The 22,725-nt window shown below is 39.5% G+C and overlaps 1 protein-coding gene across 5 annotated transcripts in view; it reads left to right on the top strand.

Annotated features, from left to right (window-relative positions):
- Nucleotides 1–22,725, top strand: part of LOC129770564 (protein I'm not dead yet-like) — a 46,079-nt gene that overhangs the window by 22,414 nt on the left and 940 nt on the right. For 4 of the 5 annotated variants that reach the window (XM_055773481.1, XM_055773485.1, XM_055773480.1 and 1 more), the window contains 6 exons: nt 10,867–11,029; nt 11,091–11,604; nt 11,659–11,741; nt 11,800–11,867; nt 11,925–12,312; nt 12,387–12,484. In XM_055773481.1, coding sequence (XP_055629456.1) covers nt 10,986–11,029; nt 11,091–11,604; nt 11,659–11,741; nt 11,800–11,867; nt 11,925–12,312; nt 12,387–12,484 — 1,195 coding nt within the window. In that variant the 5' untranslated portion in view covers nt 10,867–10,985. Of the gene's footprint in view, nt 1–10,244; nt 11,030–11,090; nt 11,605–11,658; nt 11,742–11,799; nt 11,868–11,924; nt 12,313–12,386; nt 12,485–22,725 lie in introns of those variants that run through there. The other variant, XM_055773482.1, reaches the window with a different exon arrangement.

A 22,725-nucleotide genomic window follows, 5' to 3' on the forward strand; every position in this document is an offset into this window, starting at 1 on the left:
CTACATTACTCGAGAATTAATCAAGCAAATGAAACGAAATTTGCCACTTGAAGGTTTTAGGGTGCAATAAATGATTCTATGGTGGTTAGACACTCCGCCCCCCTCTCTAAGGGAGGCTACTCTGCAAATGAAACACAAATTTCCGTATTACTCGAGAATTAATCAAGCAAATGAATCGCAAATTAGGCATATGGAGGTTTTAGGGTGCAATAAATGTTTCTATGGTGGTGAGACACTCCAACCCCCACTCTTAGGGGGGTGGGCTGCCATACAAATATACAAATGAAAGACAAAAAAAGACAAAACTAATCAAGCAAATGGAGCCAAATTTGACATGCGAAGGTTTTAGGGGACAACGTTTCTATGGTGAATAGACACTCCTCACCTCTCTCTGAGGGAACAACTGGAGAACTAATCAAACATATGGAATCAAACTTAGCATATAGAGGTTTTAGGGATCGATAAACGTTTCTATGGTAGTTCGACACTCCTCTCGGGAGGGGCCTCCCATACAAATGAAACACAAATTTCTGCATAACTCGAGAACTAATTAAGCAAATTGAGCCATATTTGGCATGTGGTGGTTTTAGGGGGGCACAAAACGTTTCTATGTTGGTTTGACACACCTACCCCCTCTCTAAGGGCATGGGGGCTGCCATACAAATGAAACACTAACTTTCAATCAAGCAAATGGAGCTAAGTTTGGGATGTAAGGGTTTCTGAGTACGAGAAATGTTTCTATGATGGTATGACACCCCTCCCTCCTCTCGTAAAGTGAGAGGGTCCCATAAAAATAATGCACATATTTCAACCAAACATATTCCAACCAAACATGACAATTGAAAATTTTCGGAAAACTCTGAAGGATAATGAGAAAATTCGAAAAATTAAATTCGCATGCGTTCTACAATTACATATCCCATGAACGTGCGCTTAGTAAGAAAACGTCAATGTGATAACGAAAAATAAATGTTGGGCGGGACGAAGTTTGCTGGGTCAGCTAGTATAAATATAAATATTGACATATTCGATAAAAATTATCCAGATTTTGAGTTGTTACCTAATAATAACATAATATATTTTAATTCTTCACCACTATTACATTTGTGTGTGTTCCAGAATATGTTATAATAAGAGAATTTACGTAGCGTATTTTTTTATAAACGTATTACGTTTATAGTAGAAAAACATACCCCGGTAACTGTTTAACTTCCATTACACCTTAACGAAGTATTGTACAGTGTATTTGTATTTTGGCGCTACATGAATACCATCAACGTCGTCTTATCTGTTTATTACAATGCCAAAAAATTATGAAGTTAAATATATGACTAAAAATTAAACTACATATATCAATACAATTTTTGGAAACGAACTATGGCTGAACGAAATAGTGTGATAGCCTCTTCATTCGAAAGATAACACGTCTACGCGTCATATGCTTGTTAATTATTGGTCCGAAAACTTCTTTCAATTGAATAAAATTTCTAATTTCATTTCAATAAAATTTAAATTGAAAATTGCTTTGAAAACGGACTATTGAAATCACACAAATCTGTATATAAGCTAGCACCCGCTCGTAAATTCATTTCAGGAACGTCTTGATGTTTGCTGAAGCGGACACGGTTTGCGGGGAGCGTCGAACGACAACGAAGTGTCTTTGTCAAGGCAGTTGGAGATGGAGTTTGGATTGCGTTGTCGCTACGGGCCCTTCCCATGGCTAGAGACGAATGAGTTGCTAACGTTGATAGTCTCTAGAATTCAAGAAGAATAAGAAGAATTTCATTTAGTTGCGAAGTGACATGAGAATGGTCTCGGTAGCTCGCCAAACACCATGCTCTTCTCTCCCAGTTCCATTTCTTTTCTGTCGCCGGACTGAGAGGAGCCGCATTGTTTGGTGAGAGCAGCAGTTCTATTATCGAATACTCACGAATACTGCTATCGACGGATGATTCCAATTGTCGGGGGCTGGGGAGGGGGTATTATTAGCGCTGGGAAAGATGAAATTGCTAAGAGCTATACGCTTGTTATTTATTGATTGCTAAGCCAATGGTAGTCCTACGTCAACCTTGCGGTTATATCACATATAATTATTCAGCCATTCTATGCGAAATAGTGGTTCTAGTGGTTCTCAGATTTTTGTCAAAAGTGGTAGTTTTGTTCTTTATCGCAAATTATGAGATCCGTAGTTTTTTAATTTTTTTGTTAGTGTGACCATTTCCATTTTAGGGTGGTCCAAAAAAACCATGTTTCCGCATTTTTGCCAAAGATGACTTTTTTGAAAAATGCATAACTTTTGAACTACTAGACCGATTCAGATGATCGACATATCAAATTAAACCCATTTTCTTGGTCTTTTTTGAAAAAATACTACGCATGCAGAAAATTTGAATTCTGCTCTCGATGTTATTTTTTTTTTTTTATAAATTCGTTTATTTTTACAGGCTCAGTTACATAAGTTTAAAGGAGCCGAAATCTTAAATATATTTTTAAAACTATATATAATCTTAAATCTATGGTTAGTAATGTGGGAAACCGATTACTCGCGATGGACTCGAGATTAGAAGGGTGACATATTTTTCTCAGGAAAAGGATGGGGTATAAGGAACTTATTACAATGTTGATAATCACACACACTCAATTCTTAAATCTATTCGTACTTCTATTGTGAATTTACATTTCATTCTCCTGTTTATAGCAAGCGGACCAATTACTCACAAAGGAAGAAATGGAGGGTATAAGGATATAAGGATAATCACACACGAACATCGATAGATTTAAGGAAAACATATATTTGGGACATGTAATCAAGGTCTAACCGAGCCAACACATCTCTCACCGGCACATTGGACTGCCTTCCTCTAGCCCGAAGGGAGTTCTCTAAATTCGATCTGGCAACAAGATACACCTCACACGACCAAACAACGTGTTCGATGTAGTGGTAACCTCGGCCACAAACGCAGATATTGCTGCCGGCCAGATTGAAACGAAAGAGTAGCGCGTCTAACGAACAGTGATTGGACATGAGTCGGGAGAAGGTGCGAATAAAGTCCCGATTCAAGTCCAGACTTTTGAACCATGGTTTGAGGCTAACCTTAGGGATAATCGAGAGAAGCTACCGGCCCAATTCATCTTCGTTCCATTTGCGTTGCCAGTTAGCGATGGTATTTTTACGGACTAAAGAGTAAAATTCATTGAAGGCGATTTGACGCTGATAAATTTCGCCTTCAATCGCACCTACCTTTGCTAATGAGTCAGCCCTCTCATTACCCGGAATTGAGCAATGAGAAGGGACCCACACAAAGGTAATGACATAACAGCGTCTGGATAAAGCACTCAAAATTTCTCGTATTCTTTCAAGGAAGTACGGCGAGTGCTTTTCCGGCCTCACTGAACGGATAGCTTCCAATTGTCGACGGAGCTAAGACTATCCGTTACAATGTAATAGTGTTCAACAGGTCGTGAGGCGACGCTGTCCAGCGCCCAGTGTATCGCTGCCAATTCAGCAATATACACTGAGCAAGTAAACTGAAGACTATGGGAGGTGCTGAAAATTTTGTTGAACACTCCAAATCCTGTGAACTCGTTTATAGTGGACCCATATGTAAAGTACATATTATCACAATTGATACCCCCATACTTTGCATCGAAGATCGTTGGAGCGATCCTCGATTGTTGATAATCTGAATATTCATGGATATCTTGCATCATGGACAGATCAAAATGTACAGAGGAATTGATGTAGTCAGGAAAACAAACACGGTTGGGAAGATACGAAGAAGGATCAACCTGCATGGAGATGAATTCATGATATGGGCTCATGAATCCAGATTGAAAATTTAGCTCGATCAGCTGCTCAAAATTTCCGATCACCAATGGGTTCATAACCTTACACCGGATGAGGAACCGAAGAGATAACAAATTGAAGCGATCTTTTAGTGGGAGTACGCCTGCCAAAACCTCGAGGCTCATGGTATGCGTTGAGGGCATACATCCCAACGCAATACGGAGACTAAGATACTGAATTCGCTCGAGTTTAATTAAGTGTGTTTTGGCAGCTGATTGAAAACAGAAACAGCCATACTCCATCACTGAGAGAATAGTTGTTCGATACAACATTATAAGATCTTCGGGATGGGCTCCCCACCAGGTGCCGGTAATTGTACGGAGAAAGTTAATTCTTTGTTGACATTTTTTACTCAGATACCTAATATGGGCCCCCCAAGTACATTTAGAGTCGAACCAGACCCCAAGATACTTGAATGACATAGCATGAGTGATCGGTTTACCCAAAAGTTGAAGCTTTGGTTTTGCTGGTCTATGCTTCCTAGAAAAAACCACCATCTCTGTTTTCTCCGTGGAGAATTCGATCCCTAGCCCAATGGCCCAGGTTGAAAAATTGTTCAAAGTATCTTGTAAGGATTCTTGCAGGTCGGATTCGTTTGATCCTACGACAGACACCACTCCATCATCTGCGAGTTGTCTTAGGCTGCAATTTTGTGTAAGGCAGTTGTCGATGTCGCTTACATAGAAGTTGTACAAAAGGGGGCTTAAACATGAACCCTGGGGGAGGCCCATGTAAGAGACCCGACTTACTGCCGAATCTCCGTGAGAAAAGTTCAAATGCTTCTCACATAGCAAGTTATATAACATATTGTTCAATAGAGGCGGCAGACCCCGAGAGTGTAATTTGTCTGACAAAACCTCTATTGAAACAGAATCAAAGACCCCCTTTATGTCCAAGAATACTGAAGCCATTTGTTTTTTTCCAGCGTAAGCCATTTGAATTTCTAAAGAAAGCAACGCAAGACAATCATTCGTCCCCTTGCCCCTGCGGAACCCATATTGTGTATCTGAGAGTAGGCCATTCGTTTCAACCCATCGATCAAGGCGAAACAAGATCATTTTCTCCAACAATTTCCGTATACAAGACAGCATTGCTATTGGGCGGTACTAATTGAAGTCGGACGCGGGTTTTCCGGGTTTTTGAATAGATATAACTCGTACTTGTCTCCAATCATCTGGAACAATATTTTGCTCCAGAAACCGATTGAATAAATTCAACAAGCGATGTTTCGCCACATCAGGGAGGTTTTTCAGCAAGTTGAACTTAATTCTATCCGATCCCGGAGCAGAATTGTTACATGAAAGGAGAGCAAGAGAGAATTCTACCATCGAAAACTCGGAATCAAGATCGCACCTATCTTGTGGTATATCTCGAACAATTTTTTGCACAGGAGCGGAATCAGGACAAACCTTCCGTGCAAAATTAAAAATTCATCGATGTGATTATTCTTCGCTTTCATTTGTTGAAGAGCGATTTCTCATGTTTCGAGCCACTTTCCATAATTTTTTCATTGACGTTTCTCGTGACAAACCTCCCACGAAATTTCGCCAATACGCACGTTTTTTCCCTTTGGTCAAATTTTTGAACTGATTCTCAAGGGTTAAATACGTTTGAATATTTTCAGGGGTTCCACGTTTCCGAAAAGCTTTAAATGCATTCGATTTTTCTACAAAAAGCTTTAAACATTGGCTATCCCACCATGGATTGGGAGGCCTTCGGCGAATGGTGGAACCTGGGATGGGTTTCGTTTGAGCGCGAACCGCGCTGTCATGGATCAAACGAGAAAGTAAGTTATACTCCTCCAATGGAGGTAAACCATCTCTGGAATTGATGGCTAGAGTAATCGCGTCCGCATATTTTTTCCAGTCAATGTGTCTTGTGAGGTCATATGCCATGTTTATAGATTCAGAAGAATTCGACCCAATGGTGATGGAAATTTTGATTGGCAAGTGATCACTACCGTTGGGATCCTGGATTACATTCCACTTGCAATCTAACGATAGTGAATTCGAGCAAAGCGAGAGGTCAATAGCGCTTGGGTTAGCAGAAGGTTTAAATACACGTGTTGTTTCCCCAGTGTTCAAAACGGTCATATTGAAACTGTTACAAAGGTCATATATCAACAATGAACAATTGTCGTCGTACTGTTCCCCCCAGGCAGTTCCGTGAGAGTTGAAGTCTCCCAAGATCAATCGTGGCTCAGGAAGGAGTGAGCACATGTCATCAAGTTGTTTGCGGCTAACCGCAGCTCTCGGAGGCCAATACAAGCTGACAATACAGAGGTCTTTGCCTCTGATGTTTGCATGACAAGCAACAGCTTCGATCCCTCCAATAGATGGAAGGTCAATTCGAAAAAATGAGTGGCACTTATTGATCCCCAATAGCACCCCTCCGTATCTGTCACCACGGTCCAAGCGTATAATATTAAAATCGTGGAAAGAGAGATCATCTCGCGAAGAAAGCCAAGTTTCGGACAGAGCAAAAACATCACAATTGAAGTTATGAATTAAAAATTTGAATGTATCCAATTTAGGGATAAGACTACGACAATTCCACTGTAAAACAGTGATATCTCCGACCTCTCTATTTGAATTAGACATCAAGAGAGATAATCATTGCAAGGAGGGGCCATGTTTGCATCAATTGTTGCAAAATTGTCTTCAATACTGGAAACATTGATATGACAATGGTTCTGATGGAGTCGGAAACATTAAAGCATGTGAAGATTTGAGCCACAAGGTCAGTCAACTTTATAAATCCCGATTGGGAAGTTGAACTTGACGGTAAAATAAGGACAGTTGGGGTTTTTGATGTCCCTTCGAGTGCTGGGTCGTTCGAAGGTGAATTATTCCCACGGAAGCCAGGAGGAACCTGATTTTGCTTGTCCGCTGCACTCGATTTTTTAGGCATGCTAACAGAGGGTATAACCGGAGGGGCTTGTCCTTGAACTTTGGGAGTGGTCACATTTTTGCGCCGGGGATTCCCTTGGAAGATGTACGGTGTGCCCTCGTTAGCTGTATCCGCTTCCATTTCATCAACTGGCAGCGAAGCGAAGACATTGTTTGCGGTTAAAGGTTGTTGCTGTTGGGCCAATGAAGAAGCGCCCTTTAAAATTTCCGCAAAAGTGCGCTTCGAGCGTTCCTTTAAAGAGCGCTTCTGCTTCTCCCAGCGACTCTTGTAAGTTTCACAAGCCGAGAGCACGTGCGGAGTTCCTCCGCAATATGGACACTTTTGCTCAATCGCACTGCAGGATTTGTTCACATGTTGCTCTCCGCAAGTGGCACAGCGCTCCTTGTTGGCGCAGTAAGCTGCTGTGTGACCAACTGACTTGCATTTCAGGCAAGTCATGGGCTTTGGCACGAAGAGTCGCAGCGGTAGCCTCAATTTGTCCACCATAACGTAGTCAGGAAGGGCGGAGGCAGCAAAAGTGACTCTAAACGAGTCGGACGGCGTAAATTTCGATTCTTTCCCTTCCTGGGAATCTTTGCCGAGTTGTCGGCATTCTAAGATTTTAACCTTAATCAAAGGCAGCTTTTTAAATCTGCCATCTCCTTCCATAATTGATTTGCACGTCAGACCCGTTTCGGTTATCACCTCCGAGATTTCTACGTCATGGGAAGGCACGTAGACACGATATTCCAGGGTAAACCTCTGGTCGACGACAATACCGTTTGCGTCTTTCCGATCAGCCACGACAACACGCAGTTTGGTCGGTCTAACCTTCGAAATTTCTGTCACGGAGGAGTATCTTGCCAGATCTTTCATGATCTGAATAACATGCCGTGCTTTTCCGTTTGGCTTAGGCCTGAAGAAAACAACCCACGAACCAGTTCCAGGTGCATCTTCAGGATAGACCTTGACACGTGGTGAGAAGACAACAGGAGGAGAAGGAGATGACGAGGATTGAAGGGGATCGGGGACAACAGGATGGTGAGGCGAAATCTGAGCTGGGGTAGGAGCGAGGGGGGTTGGAGAGGAGATATTTGCAGGTTTTTTAGAGGGGGGCTTGCTAGAGTTAGCAGACTCGTCCCCGGACGAAACATCCTCTGGTGTAGGAACGCGTTTAAGTGTCTTCGCTATTCCTTTATTAGAACTTTTTTCAACCAGAGGGGAGTCATCATCAGAGATCTCCATATCTGGAGATCCTCCCCCTCCTTCTGCCATTCTGTAATTGGTACTTATATTCTAATATTTTGTTTTTAATAATAACAATAATAATAAAAAAAATTTAAAAAAATAAATAAAAATAAATCTTATATCTTATTTATTTCTATTCACCACAATGCACCCCAGTGCTGATGAACTGGCAACCGCTGCTTGATTCTCAATCGGAGCGCTTGAGCGCTCGGCACTATCACACACCACTAAGAAGTGATGCTCTCCTTCACACTGCTGTAAGTGAGCAGCGAATCGCGCTGGTATTGTGTGCGTGCAACTGACCACCGATGTCCGACTTCGATTGCGATGGCGACAAATCGGCGAAAACTGAAAGCCGGCTGGCCTTGCCAGGCTTTGATGATTCTGCTTTTCTCACTAATTCCGAGTTCACACTGCGTTTTACGATATCTCGAACAGTTCGAAAACGCGCGAAAAAAGCACACCTGGGCGATAAAAAATAATAATAATAACAGCCAACGGTAACCGAAAACAATGCTTTAACGGAGACGCTCACAGCGCAAGACCGGTTACTCGAAGCTTATGCCGAAGAATGGTCGCTCGTTGTTATTGATTGTATTCGTTTTTTATAGTTTTTCTGGAAAGCTGAGGCACACAACATGTCTCGAAACCAGGGAAGGGTTTGTTTTCGTTTTTGAGTTATGATTTTTCAAAGTATCAGTGTAAGCCAATGGTTCAAAAAATCATTTTTTTCCATTTTTTCCACTACAAAAAATCATAACTTTTGATCTACTGGACCGATTCAGATGATCGACATATCAAATTGAAGCCAATGAGCTAGTCTTGTTTGAATAAATATTACGCTCTGAATAAAAATTAATTTTGTTTTCGTAATTATTGATTATATTTGTTTTTTATAGCTTACATCGTTTCGGGACCAAGAGCGCCATATTTTTTTATATTTTTGCCTGAAAGCTGAGGGTTTTCACATAATATATCCTCATACCAGAGAGGTGTTGTATTTCGTTTTTATGTTATGATTTTTCAAAGTTAACATGTTTTCAGTTTTCGTTCAACATTTCTATGCGACTAGACTGGATGTATGTGACTATAATTCAATTAATTGTCAAGTGTGTTATTTTTTAAAAAAGGCTAGCTAGTAGCCTTTAATTTTAAACGTCGATCATCTGAATCGGTTCAGTAGTTCAAAAGTAACCAATTTTTGAAAAAAGGCATTTTTGGGAAAAAAGGGGAAAATGAGTTTTTGGACCATCGGGTAACTTTGAAAAATCATAACTCAAAAACAAAAAAAAAGAACGCCTCCCTGGTTTCGAGATATGTTATGTGAAAAATCCTCAGCTTTCCTGAAAAAATATAAAAAACTATAGCGCCCTTGGTCCCGAGACTATGAAAACAATAAAAAACAAATACAATCAATAATAACAAGAGCAGAATTCAAATTTTCTGCAGGTATAGGTATAGCAGGTATAATTTGATATGTCGATCATCTATGAGTCGATCTAGTAGTTCAAAAGTTATGATTTTTTTAAAAAGTCATTTTTGGCAAAAATGCGAAAAAAACATTTTTTTTACCATCCTAAAATGGAAATGGTCACCCTAACAAAAAAATTAAAAATATGGGTCTCATAATTTGCGATAAAGAACAAAACTGAGAAATGTACGATGAAAAGCTAGGTTTGTTTTCTCACTGGATGTATACAAATTGTATTTGACTACTACTTTAGTTGCTCCTTTTGTTGGTATAATTTGAGGAGGCAGGGATGTAGCACGTTTAGATGTTTGACACATTACCTTTCAATTATTTATCTCAAAAAATATATAATTTTCTCTAATTGATAGATATGTAGATATTTTTCAATACAACTGATGCAAACATCTTTGCAACATCTCAAGAAACGGTCGAGTTATATGCGTACGAAATCTTCCACTATTTCTATATGTTCAGTTTTTATATTTTCATTTTACTGATTATATCTACCAGTTAGATGTAATCCTACGTCAATATAGATGATAAAAGCGAGAAAAGTTATCAAGAACTTAAATTTAGGCTACACGAACTCTGTGGAATAAAATTGGTTGAATATCTCATATTGGATTTAGGATAAAAATGATGGTGTATTCCTCCGCATCGTGAAGCGAAAACGATTGCTGGCAATGTATGAACTATGTCAAACACTGTTGAAATAATTGACCATAATGTCATTTTATTATGCTGTCAACATGAAGGGAGGGCATGCACAAAACAAAATTTGTCGATGCCCTCTCTATCGCCTTCATATGCATTGTTTCTGTTCAATCGAAACGCCGCCGGGGAACCCAGTTCATTTAGTACTATTAACGGTTTGCTACTAATCACTAAACCAACGCGCCATAGTGTTATCGGATTTGGATTGACCGTGGCAAACAAACGTTATATTCAATGGAGTGGCTTGAAATAGCGCGTATATTTAATCATACGCAAGTGCTGTACCATAATCTCCGGAGGCCGTAGACTGGAAACTGGAAAGATTACCCGACTTTCATTAACGCCTAGATCTTGATGCGAAAGCATGACTCATAATAAAAATTCGAAAAGGAAACAAGGGGCATTAGGAAAGGTTAATTATTTTCGAGCATCCTTGTGGCCGGGTCCGATTTTAGGTTGTGCTTTTATTGCGTTGATACAGCGTGCGAGTGGTTGTGGTTTGTATTTTCGCCGCGTGATCACGCTTACGCGCCGATCAATTGAGATGCTAGGAAACGACTGACGCGCTCAAGGATCAGTCTACTTTGATACATTGAACTGTCGAACGCTTCGCCGCCCGTTGCTCGAATCGGAAGCTATGTGCGAAGCTATTGTGTCAAAACACGTTTCGTAATACTGATCGATTTATTCAACTCAGCGGATTTGGCGAGCTTGGCGGCAGGGAAGTGTTTGCTTTCTATTCGAACGTAAGCATTCTGCTGAAAGACGTTGCTTTGTGCAGAGACCTGAGAAACTGTTAACCGTAGTGTTTTAGCAATGACCACGCAAAGTGAAAATGGTGCAGCAGCTGAAGATGAGTCGTAAGTTTATGGTTCATTTACAAAAAAGGGATAATTTGTTTAAAGTGTACTTTCTCCGCAGACCTGCGATTGATGATTCTCGAATGTCATGCTGCCTACGAATCGGGCAATTCATCCGGGTCTACTGGAAGACGCTATTTGTTCTGGCAGTGCCAACGCTAGCTTCCACGCTATTTATTTTCGAAACCACCCCAGCGTACCGATGTTTGTATGTTGTGATAGTGATGGCCCTACTCTGGGTATCGGAAGCCCTCCCACTGCCCGTTACATCAATGCTTCCCATAGTACTCTTTCCGTTGATGGGTATTATTGGCACCAGCAAGATTTGTATGGTTTACATGAAGGAACCGATAATTATGTTCATCGGTGGAATCATCCTCGCGCTTGCCATCGAGTACTGCAATTTGCACAAGCGGGTTGCCCTAAAAGTGATATCTTTGATCGGATGCAGCCAACGGCGGTTGCACTTTGGGCTGACCATTGTCACTATGTTTCTGTCGATGTGGATTTCCAACACAGCGGCCGTGGCTATGATGTGTCCGATCGTGCAGGCTGTCCTACAAGAGTTGGAAGCGGTGAGTGCCTTCCAAAGCGTGACTTGAAAATAGTTCAGTGGTTTAATCTTACAGCAAGGACTCTGCCGAATGTTCGAAAATGATAGCTCTGTTGAAGAAGCTAATGGTTTCATCGCCAAAGTTAAGCCGAAAGATGAGTGCGTAACCATTAATTGAACGTTTAACCGAAGTGATTCATGAGTTTTCTTTAAATAGGACCAAGAGGCCATCACGAATGACGATATGTTACTACCTTGGAACGGCTTATGCGGCGAGCATTGGAGGTGATCAAATAATTTCGTGACGTAAATACACAACATTCAAACAGAAGTTCTTCGCAGGTTGTGGCACGATTATCGGCAGTGGGACGAATCTAACCTTCAAAGGCATCTACGAAAGTCGCTTCCCGCATGCTCCGGGAATCGATTTCCCCGATTTCATGTTCTTCAATGTACCCCTCATGTTGGTGAACACCGTTCTGGTATGGGCTTTTCTTCAGTGGCACTTCATGGGATTGTTCAGACCTAGTAGTGAACAGGCGAAACAATCCAAAATCGGCAAAGATGGGGAAAGTGTGGCGAAAAGTGTGATCGAGACACGTTACAAGGAAATGGGTCCAATGACATCGCACGAAACCAGCGTGGCCATCCTGTTCGTGCTCTCCATTGTGCTGTTTTTTACCCGCAGTCCAGGGTTCATCCAAGGCTGGGCAGATTTACTCCCTGGAGTGTAAGTGGAGATATCTAATTCTTTATTTGTTCAAAATACGAGGCACTGACCTTCATTTTTTTTTTTACATTTAGACCCATCAAAGATGCCACCCCGGCTATATTCATTGTCATCGCCCTCTTCGTAATGCCAGCAGATTGGCGCTGGCTGAGGTACTTCTGGAACAAATCAGGTTGGTAGATTAGATAGTGGGGGTGGAGGACACGACAAGCGATCATTGCGTTCGCTTTGTTGATTCTACGAGGAATGGGTTTTATTGCAGTGAATATGGGATAACTAGTAATTGTTTTGTAAACAAACTTGTGTACGTTTGTGTTTACAAACACCTCACTTTCATTTTCATAACAATAATATAGGCTAGGGATTTCAAAAAGTAAACAAATAATTACTTTGCTGGAAAAGTTACCCACTTGAAGGGAACAATAACAGGGTACCGGTTACACTATTTGTCATAACAAAACTTACTAACCGTTACTGTTAGTGTTTGATCTGGTGGGAAGTTTAAAAAACTAAGAATTGTTGGAATAGTCATGTGGAGCAAGAATTTGTGCATGGGAAGTTTTTAAAAGAAATTCAAGGATGAATATTGCACATCATTTATATAAATCTGCACACAAAAATGATAATAGTGTTACTTAGTGCTAATGAAATATGAAATATAACACACATTAATGTTATATTTCACGAAAAAAAACGTTCTATCGTCAAATCTCAACTATGACAGAGTCGATGAACTTTTCGTGAGCTGTTTGCATAAAACTGACTTGAAAAGAACGATACATAGAACGATTTTGTTATTTTCATTTCAAGAATGAAATTTATTATGCAATGAAGTTGTACAACATTTCAATTAGTGGATTTAAATGCCAAGCATAAAGTAAGGAACTTGAAAGTTAGTACTTTTTGAGATTTTAATTGATTTTCTCCAAAAAATACATGATGAACTTGATTATTTCAATTAACCAAAATAAAATTTTCAAATTGCTCTACAATTCGTTCTTTGGCGTCAACCTGTTATATCTCCCATTTTCGTTATAATTATATTTTGATTTGAGTTTTTTAATCCACAAATTGCACTCCACTGTATCAACACTGGCAATTCCGGTGTTCCGATGTAAAAGTGCTCTAATGAAACCATTACGGAAGGATTCATAGTATTAGTGTCCCAGAGGTATACGAACATATCATCTGACGGTGAATTAACAGATCTCAAAAAAATATTTTCCACTGAAATAGATGAGAATAGTACCTACGTACCGTAAAATCAGGCTCGAGGTAAACGGATTGTTTGATTGCGAAAGCCAACTTACCCTGATAAGCAAAAACTTTTTTTTCAAAACTTCGCTCTACAAAACTCAAACTTTTCAACCGTTACCTCTTGTCCGACCAGCTAATAGGACCGAACTGGATATTGTCTGAAAATAAGAATAAGACATCCATTCCATTTCATTTTAATGGAATTGTACAATTTTTTCGCACTCTTTATTACATTAAATGAGCTGAAAAATAACAGAAAATGTTCTACTCCCCAATACATGTATATCATTTGTATAATATATATGCTAGAGCCAATATGAGCGAGCGAAACAGGAGACACATTTAAATGAAAGCATATTAAATCTTTTCGTATAGTTTGCCAAATGCACGGCCTAGACAGAGGAAGATATATTCTCGTTTATTTTTTTCTTTATTCTCTTAGAAAACACTTTCCAACTTCATTTTATGGTGAGGTGTAGTATTATCACGCTTGAATATCACAGCGCTGGCAGCTATATGAATAGCGTGGTCGTGTGAAATAGCTTTGCATTCGAGCCGGCCTTTGTTCGATCCCCATAGACGTCGTATGGACTTTTTTGGCACAATCCCAAATGAAATAAGAAAAGAAAACAGAAAGAGATGTCTGCTCGTATACATACAAACCATTTGGCATCATTTCTGCCAAAAACGAAATGTCATCTGCCAACGCTAGTTTGGGTGTAACGGGTGTTAAATAAAAAATGAGAATTTTTTCAATCACATATAAAAAAAATTTTTTTTTCATTGATTTCAGTATTTTTTATTAATAACATAATGTATTTTCTTCAAAAAAATGTCAGTGAATGTTTGAATAAGGGCCGTGGTCTGCTGTTCGACGCAACTTTGTCGCGATGCTCTCACAAGAACGTTGTACGGCACTTATGTCCATTTTCCGGATTCAATTCCCGATTCTTGTAGTCAGTTGCTTCAGTTGCCTTGGCCCTCCAATTGTTTTTATACACTAGGGCACTGAGTGAGCCAAAGAAATCCTCTATTGGGCGGCACTGGGGCAAGTATGTTGGGTTACGATCTTTCGGCACGAACGGTATCTTTTTCTCCTCAAGATACGCCAGCGTCTTCTTGGCGTAATGGGAAGACGCCTTGTCCGGCCAGAAGACGTACTTCCCATCCGCGTGATGCTCGTTCAGGAACGGCAGCAGGATTTTATCGAGACACTCTTCTCGATAGATTTGTTGGTTGATTGCCAGACCGCTCGGCTTAAACCAAGGCTTTGAAATGCCCCGGTCGAAAATGGCGATGTACAACATAACCTTTTTTTCAAACTTGTGCTTGAACATGCATTTCACTTCAGGCGGTGTGGATGACTTGTCGCTGGAGTAGTAATTATCATTTCCTGGAATATGCGTTTTGGACAGCGGAAAATAGCTTTCGTCGTTACTGAAAGGTATTGAAAAAAATCTCATTTTTTATTTAACACCCGTTAGTAATCAAACCTTAGTCGCTCAGCTGTATCTTAGGTATGGACTTCTGGCAGAAATATAATATGGAACCTACCTTGCAAAGCAATTCGCTAGCTAACCCCGAATCAAGAGCTCTCAACGAGAGCGAAATCAGGATTGATTCACCGGTAGAGGAATAAGAAAATTACAAGTAATTAACAACACATCAAGTGAATTAAAGTATATTTTGCTGACGAAAATCTATTTATTTGCTGCCCCCTTGTTGGAAGAACGTATCGAAATGAGCGCCGAATTGATAGGAAAACCATCCATAAACAATATCCGTACACTTTTCACCCAAAAATACAACAATAAGTAGGAACAGTATGTGTATTCAAACATTATATTCGTTATGAACAAATCAGGAATTGTTCGTCTTTGCTTGAATATACAATGATAAGCAAAGTAAAGTGTCCACCACACCATTTTTTTGATTTATTTCATTTCTTTGATTCAAATTAAACTAAACACACTGTAATCTATTTTGACATTCTTTTAAAGTTTCACTTGTGCAAAACTGAAAAAAGAGTTTCACGAAAATAAACAAAAAACTAAATTTGCATTGAAGAAACAGTGACCAGTGACTTCGAGAATCGATATGTTTTCGATAAGTTTCCATCGGAAAACCCATCGATTGCTCATGTTTTGTCATTTTGATATGTTTTGAAGCAAACGGTTCAACCTGGTTCATTTGCAACACATTTACTTCAGTTGGAAAGAATGAAGAACGCAGTGATTTCGACTGCAATTCCCTTTTGTATCCGAAAATTGGAGGTTCGTGATGCGCAAACCGATTAATGTATACCAGCAAAGCAGTTGTTAGATACCTCACAGATTTTCACCAGTTCGGTCTATTTGAGATCCCACAGAGGGGTCATAATCTTCAATTCAATGTCGGCTATCTTTGAAATTCTTGCGGAAACCATCAGAAATTATGGTATACGGTTTACCATGGTCCCAAACATGACTCAGGCCTAAATGCGCTGCAGCGTGTTTGTCTCTCCAGGAAGAGCTTTCTTATTTTAGCAATGCCAATCGCGATTCCTCAGTACATTTATCGTTGATGAGAATACTATTACTGTGAGTCAGCCATGTAACCCAACGCCGCACCTTTCTTAATGAGAATGCTTGAGGTCAAACATGAGTCAAATACCAAAACTTTGAAGTATGCTTATTTCGTAGACTAGAGAGATTCATCTGTTCAACAGAGCTGACGTTACCCTAGACCAGGTACTATTCCGCTAACGTTTGCAAGATCGCTTCTCCTCTAACTTTCAGAACAGTTCGACCATGTCTTTAAGTACAAAATAGATAATTACAGAAACCTTCGTGATCTGAACTTATTTCTTTGTACAGCTTGATGAATTAACAAGTTTTCAGAACTCCCAATTCATAGTTGACATATTCGATGATTGGCTTGCTGACAGAGCTATATGAATAATGCATATAATAAACACCTTTGGCGACTGAAGCACGTTACCTAACCTATATCCGAAATTCTGATTTGTAACCAAAAACTACTTGTGCGTTATCGGCTCGAACCTGACTTTATCCCGCAGTAAGCAACTTGATTAAAAATTATTGATGTTAGCGATGATATGATCAAATTTGGTAAATGTTTTCAAATCACTACAGAAAATAACGCTACAAATACAACCAGTTACACACTATAGTAGACATCCGTTGGAATTTAGAATACAAATAGAAGCAATAGCTTAAAAAAGTTAAAAAAGCTCAATTTCTGACATGAAACTTGCCGCGTTCCGATCGCACTAGATTTTCCAAGAAGTACCAAATTCAAAATAGAAAAAAATGGTAGTTTATGAGCTAGACCACCAGTGTTTGGCATGTCATGAGCAGATGCTGAGTTCACATTGGGAGATATACCGGTGTTTCAAAATATTAGGTTCTATCAACTTTGAGTGTTAGCTAAGCGTTCGATTCTATTCAGCAGTAGTGTTACCTTTTTTTCCAAAATATATATTTTAATAAGGCACTTATGGCGTTAGCCTGACGGGGCCGGGAGTTTAATAATTTGACAATTTTTGTCTAACGACTATGGTAGTAATATGTACCCGATTACTCGCGGTTGTCTCGAGGTTAGTATTACAAAAGGTTCTCATAATTGGGATGTTGCAATCTCCAGTGCTCTGTATGTGTGGCCGACACGGGATACTTCCTGTTGGGGTGCAACTGACCATTAATCAGCGACGCCCCCTAGTCTGTCCCTCATATCAATCGTGGTGCATCTCTCTTGACTCGAGGATTCCAGGGTAGAATGGTCACGGGCCGGTGCAATTTTCAGCTCGTGTAGAGTCCAACCTGTGGCTCTTGTTGAATGATCAATGGACCGAACAACCTTCGACCTGTGTTTTGTTGCCGCGACTAAGTAACAGTTTATCGATCGGATAGGAGGGATATGATACAGGGATACAACGGATGAAACATCATTAAACGTTGACATCGGTGTTTCTGAGGAACAGGTATAGATGAAGCAGAAGATCAGGGTCACGGCTACCTAAGATATCCCGGACGGGGATATCCGATTGTCTGCCTAGTGCCCTCAATGCTCTGGAAAGCTAAGAGCGGGCAGCATGGAACCGGATACACGACCAGACAACATGCTCGATGTCGTGGTAGCCATCGCCACAATCACAAAGATTGTTTGCTGCGAGCCCAATGCGATAAAGATGCGTTGTAGTGATTGGGCATAAGCCGAGATATCACGCGAATGATATCACGACCTACATTCAATCCCTTGAACATGCACTCGTCGAGACCTTAGGGATAATCGTGTGAAACCAACGACCGTACTCATCTTCACTCCACATGCGCTGCCAACTCACGAACGTGTGCTGACGAGGTATGTGAAAAAATTCGTTATATGCCTTTCAATAAGTGTGCCTTCTGAAGCGCCCAACTCAGCTAGCGAGTCCCCTTACTCATTTCCTGAAATCTAGCAATGGGAGGGAGCCCATGCTATGGTAATCTTGAATCATTTTTCGTCCGAAACACTCAATAGTTGTCTTATTCTTGTTAGGAAATAAGATGAGCGTTTTTCAAATTTCATTGAGCGGATTGCCTCTATTGAACTGAGACTGTCTGAAAAAATAAAATAATGGTCGATGGGCAGTGTTTCAATGATCCCTAGAGCATAGTACAGTAAACATTCACTAACTGGGCGAAAAGGGAGGACCAGTTATCGGCATTTGCGTTTTAACTGGTCCGGCATGTTATGCATTTTGATTCGCGTTGATCATGAAATTGGATAAACATAAAAATTCCAATGGAAGTTTCGCATTGAGTGTGACAACTGATATGAAATATAATTTGAGGAAATTATTTTTCTGTAATTTAATCAATGTTTTTGTCATGCGAAAACAATATCAATTTTCATAACATTTCAAATTACATTCAAATGCTCCTCACAGCAAATCTTCCATTTGAATATGGCGTCGATTGTTTACAAAATTCTGCCTTCTAACTGGTCCAAGAACCAGTTAACGTTCGCCCAGTTAAAACGCAGACCAGTTAAACCAGGACCAGTTAGCGAACGATTATTGAACCCAGTTCAGCGACATACACGGAACAATGATCTTTGAGTTTGAAAGAGGCACTGGTATTTTCATTGAAGATGCCGAAGCCAGTGGACCCGTTTATGTGTGAACCATCAGTAAAGAACATTTTATCAGATCTAACTCTTCCACATTCTGCCGAAAATATCGGCGGAATAAAATCGGAGCGTAGATGATCTGGGTTTCCATGGATTTTCTGTCGCATGGACAGATCAAAAATAACAGAGGAATTGCAAAAGTATGGGAAGCAAACTTGGTTGGAGATGCCCGGTGAAGGGTGCACTTCATGGGTAAGGAAATCATGGTACAAATACATAAAACTTGACTGAGGAGTCATGTTGCGCCCTTTTCACAAAACAGTCTTCTTGATCCCAAAGGATCGCCATCGATCGGTCATCAGCGTAGGTCAACTCGAACAAATACGCACGTAATGACGCTACGGAAGAGGTCATAGCACTTGCGTACTATTGTGCGAACATGGCATTGTGCTATTGAACCTCGAATCGACTGCATGTGATAGCTATTAACGTACAGGTGTAAAAAAATAAGTTATATTCAAGCGCAATAGGCAGAAGTTTTCTAAATTAAACTCTTAAGTGGCTTTAGTGAGGTATTTAGTTTATCCAACTGCAAGTGAAATTATTAATAACACATACTTATTTTGATAGCCACTGATTGCGAAAAGTGACGAACAATCGATCATATAACTAAGATTATATTCTTAAGAATTGATTTCCTAATCAGATATGATTAACAATTGATGAATAATTATTTTAGTTTCTCATAAAAATAAAACCCGCAGTGCGAACTAGGTCACAGCTAAGAAAGAAGTTACCGTCCGGCAGTAAATTTCGGACTGCATTGCATAGATGGGCACCAATGTGAGTTGAATTAACCACTGCTATGAACTATTATTCAAATCAATGTAAATCGTTACAGGAAAATTTAATACGTCTTAATAAAGAAGTATTCAGGTTTTGGAAACCCCGTCTTGTTACTTCATCGGTAACAAGTCAGTTGGAGTAGATTTTCGAAGTTATCAATCACCAATGGAATCATGATCTTGCAACGGATGAGAAATCTGTAAGATAATTCTGTGAACCGAAGAGTAAGCGGAATTACTCCTGCCAAGACTTCGAGACTCGTCATATGTGTCGAAATGTTAAAATGAAAAGGATAATGTTTCCTTGTAGACATTTTCTTTCGAACAATAATGTCGATAATGAATAGGCTACTAAAAAAAATCATAACTTTTCGTTATTACTCAAATACCACTGCTGTTCGAGTGTTTTATAACCATTCTCAACTATTATTCATATCTAGTATTATAACAACTGTGCTCCCGTGGCTGAGTGGCTAGCATCACACCTAACACGCCGGGGGTTCGGGTTCGATTCCCGTTCTGGTCGGGGGAAGTTTTCGTCAAAGAAATTTCCCCCGACTTGCACTGTGGTCACGCGTATTCTAGAGCTTGCCACAGAAAACTTTCAAGGCGTGCTATTCGGCAGAGAAATCTCAACTAATTACAAATAAAAATGACGCAAATAATACTACGTTGAGACGGCGAAGTTCCTCTAGGAACGTTAGTGCCATTTAAGAAGAAGAAGAATTAAAACAACTATTGTCAAATTTGAAGAATGTGTTCTTGGTGCAACCTCTTAGTTAATTGTAAGTTAATTGACAATTGCTAATACAAATTACTTACAAATGCTTCAGTAGGTAATCAATTTTTGAAAAAAAAATCCCAAGCTAAAGATAGAAAAAAAAATTAAAAAAAAAAAAACAGTGGGATGAATGAACCTAGTGACTTTCTACCAATCTAATGAAATCTCTTGAATTAAATTAGTATATGTGTGTTTTATCAATCAAGCTCTAACGAATTTCAGAACGTAAATTAACTTGGAACCGAAGTTTGTATGTTGTTTCTTGATGTACTTCATTAACCCCTTGAACGACAATTCATTTTCAGTCAGCACTGCTCTGGCAGACGCTTTTGTTTTCATTGTTTTAAGAGGAGGGAATTCTTCTTCATCTGATTGTTCATATTCACTCAATTCAACACTGTCACCGATACTGCTCTCATAAAAGGCATCAAACCTCAATAATTTTTGTTTATGGCGAGCTGGACTCGTCATTTCCGTTCAAGGGATTAACGTAACTGACATGTTTGATCTCTTAAGTTTAAATGTAAAGAGAAAAAAGTAAAATACGCGCTTGTCATTTTCAAGACTACTGGGTCCCGTTCATGAATTGGGAAACCAACGGTACACCAGACTACTTCAATGGAGTTGATGTACCGTCTTATTTGCAACCGCATAATTTCAAGTCATATTGTTTTCTTTATTCACGGACTTGCAAATGTATTAACCCTTTGCAATAATTCTTACTTGACAAAGCAGTGATGTGCAACATTGTGAGATTATGTATAGAATATGTATAATATGTATATGAGATTATGAAAGATGAACAAGATATATTTATTTTTATGTAAACGTTTGATAAGTATTCACTAAAAATATGTTTTGTATCCATATAAAAAATATATGCTATAATTCGTATAATATCTTTCGAAACAGTCCCCTGAATACAGTTCAGGTGTTCTCATGTATCTCCAATATAATTAGTTTGACGTTTTCCGCCTTTCCTCCTTCTGTTTGAACATACACGACAATGCTCTTTGCTGCAGTACAGTTTTCCATTAAGTCTTTCCTTAAGCATGAGTGACAACTTTTGTTTATACTTAATACCGTTATGTATTATTTATAGGAGCACCGTTTAGATTCGTGAACAGATTCACTAGACATTATATCATCTATCAGAAAAAGTGTGCACAGTCAGTCACTCATAAATCCGTTCGACACAAATTTAATCGTTCTATGCAAATGTGACAACCTTGCCTTGTCGTAAAATAAACGGTAAAATAATTCATTTATATTCCATAAATCAATAAACGTCAAAATGATTCTTTCTATCTCTTTTACTCTATTACTGTTCATCAGATTGGCAGATCCGAAAGCAATTTTGAGTAGTTGAAATTCAAAATCATCACTCGGTGTAGTTTAAATACATATAAGACATAGTCCTGACCCTAACTTAATTTTTTTTTCTGTACATTTCTTCACGTTTCCACCAAAACTCTATTCATAATATAAAATCATTATCAGCCACAATTTTCGTTCTTGATTTTTCCCCACTTGCAGAGAATGTGTTATTTTTTTTATATGGAGTTAATTTTCATTTCAAATTTTAGTTATAAAAGCGTGCTTATTCAACCAGAAAAACCAATACCATTTTTGCTTCATAGAAATGGAACACGGAGCCCAATGTCGTCTATGTAGAATTGCGAAAAATTCAATCCGTCACGTGTTCTCCTCCCTCCAGCTGGTGTTTTATCAGGATTAATGATAAGAGCGAGATTGTCTTTTCATAATTCGAGCAAGTGCGATTTGAAGTATTTCAACAATTCATTGTGCTCATTCAAAAAGGCTTCCAGCTCGCTGGCGATGCACCTAGCTTTTGGGCGAATGTGGGATACTTACGTATGTATGGAAACGGACGTAGCGCCATCTGTTATCTGACTACGTGAATCAATTCGTTCTTTCTGAATAAAAAAAAAACAGTTGACAGTTCAATTATTTGGATCACAGTTGTCACATTCTCATGCTTGCCAAATTTTTTGTGCATAATTTCATCAAAATCGGTCGAGCCGTTTCGGATTTTTTGATCACAAACACCGTGACACGAGATTTACAAATCTATTTATTTATTTCGGTTTGGTTGTGTGTATCGATCATTGGCTGGTGTTTTTGTGGTGCGATTCGCAAGGCCTGCGACCAACCCCACTATCTCTCAGGAGGACCATCGTGATACTGCTGTTTTATGTCCTGAGCACCACCAGGACTGGGCAAAGACGCTTATAACGGCATCAATTCGCTTAGAGGAGCTGTTTTCGGGTTTCATGACTTTTCTTGGGGGCTGGCAATGTCCATTGCTCATCCCACCAGACCCTAGACAGTTCCCCTGAGCCAGCGCAAGACAGAAAAACGATCTTTGACGTATAGATGGTTTTTCACAAAATTTAT

This window comes from Toxorhynchites rutilus, chromosome 2 (assembly GCF_029784135.1).
Source record: "Toxorhynchites rutilus septentrionalis strain SRP chromosome 2, ASM2978413v1, whole genome shotgun sequence".
In the NCBI taxonomy this organism is placed as follows: Eukaryota; Metazoa; Arthropoda; class Insecta; order Diptera; family Culicidae; genus Toxorhynchites; species Toxorhynchites rutilus.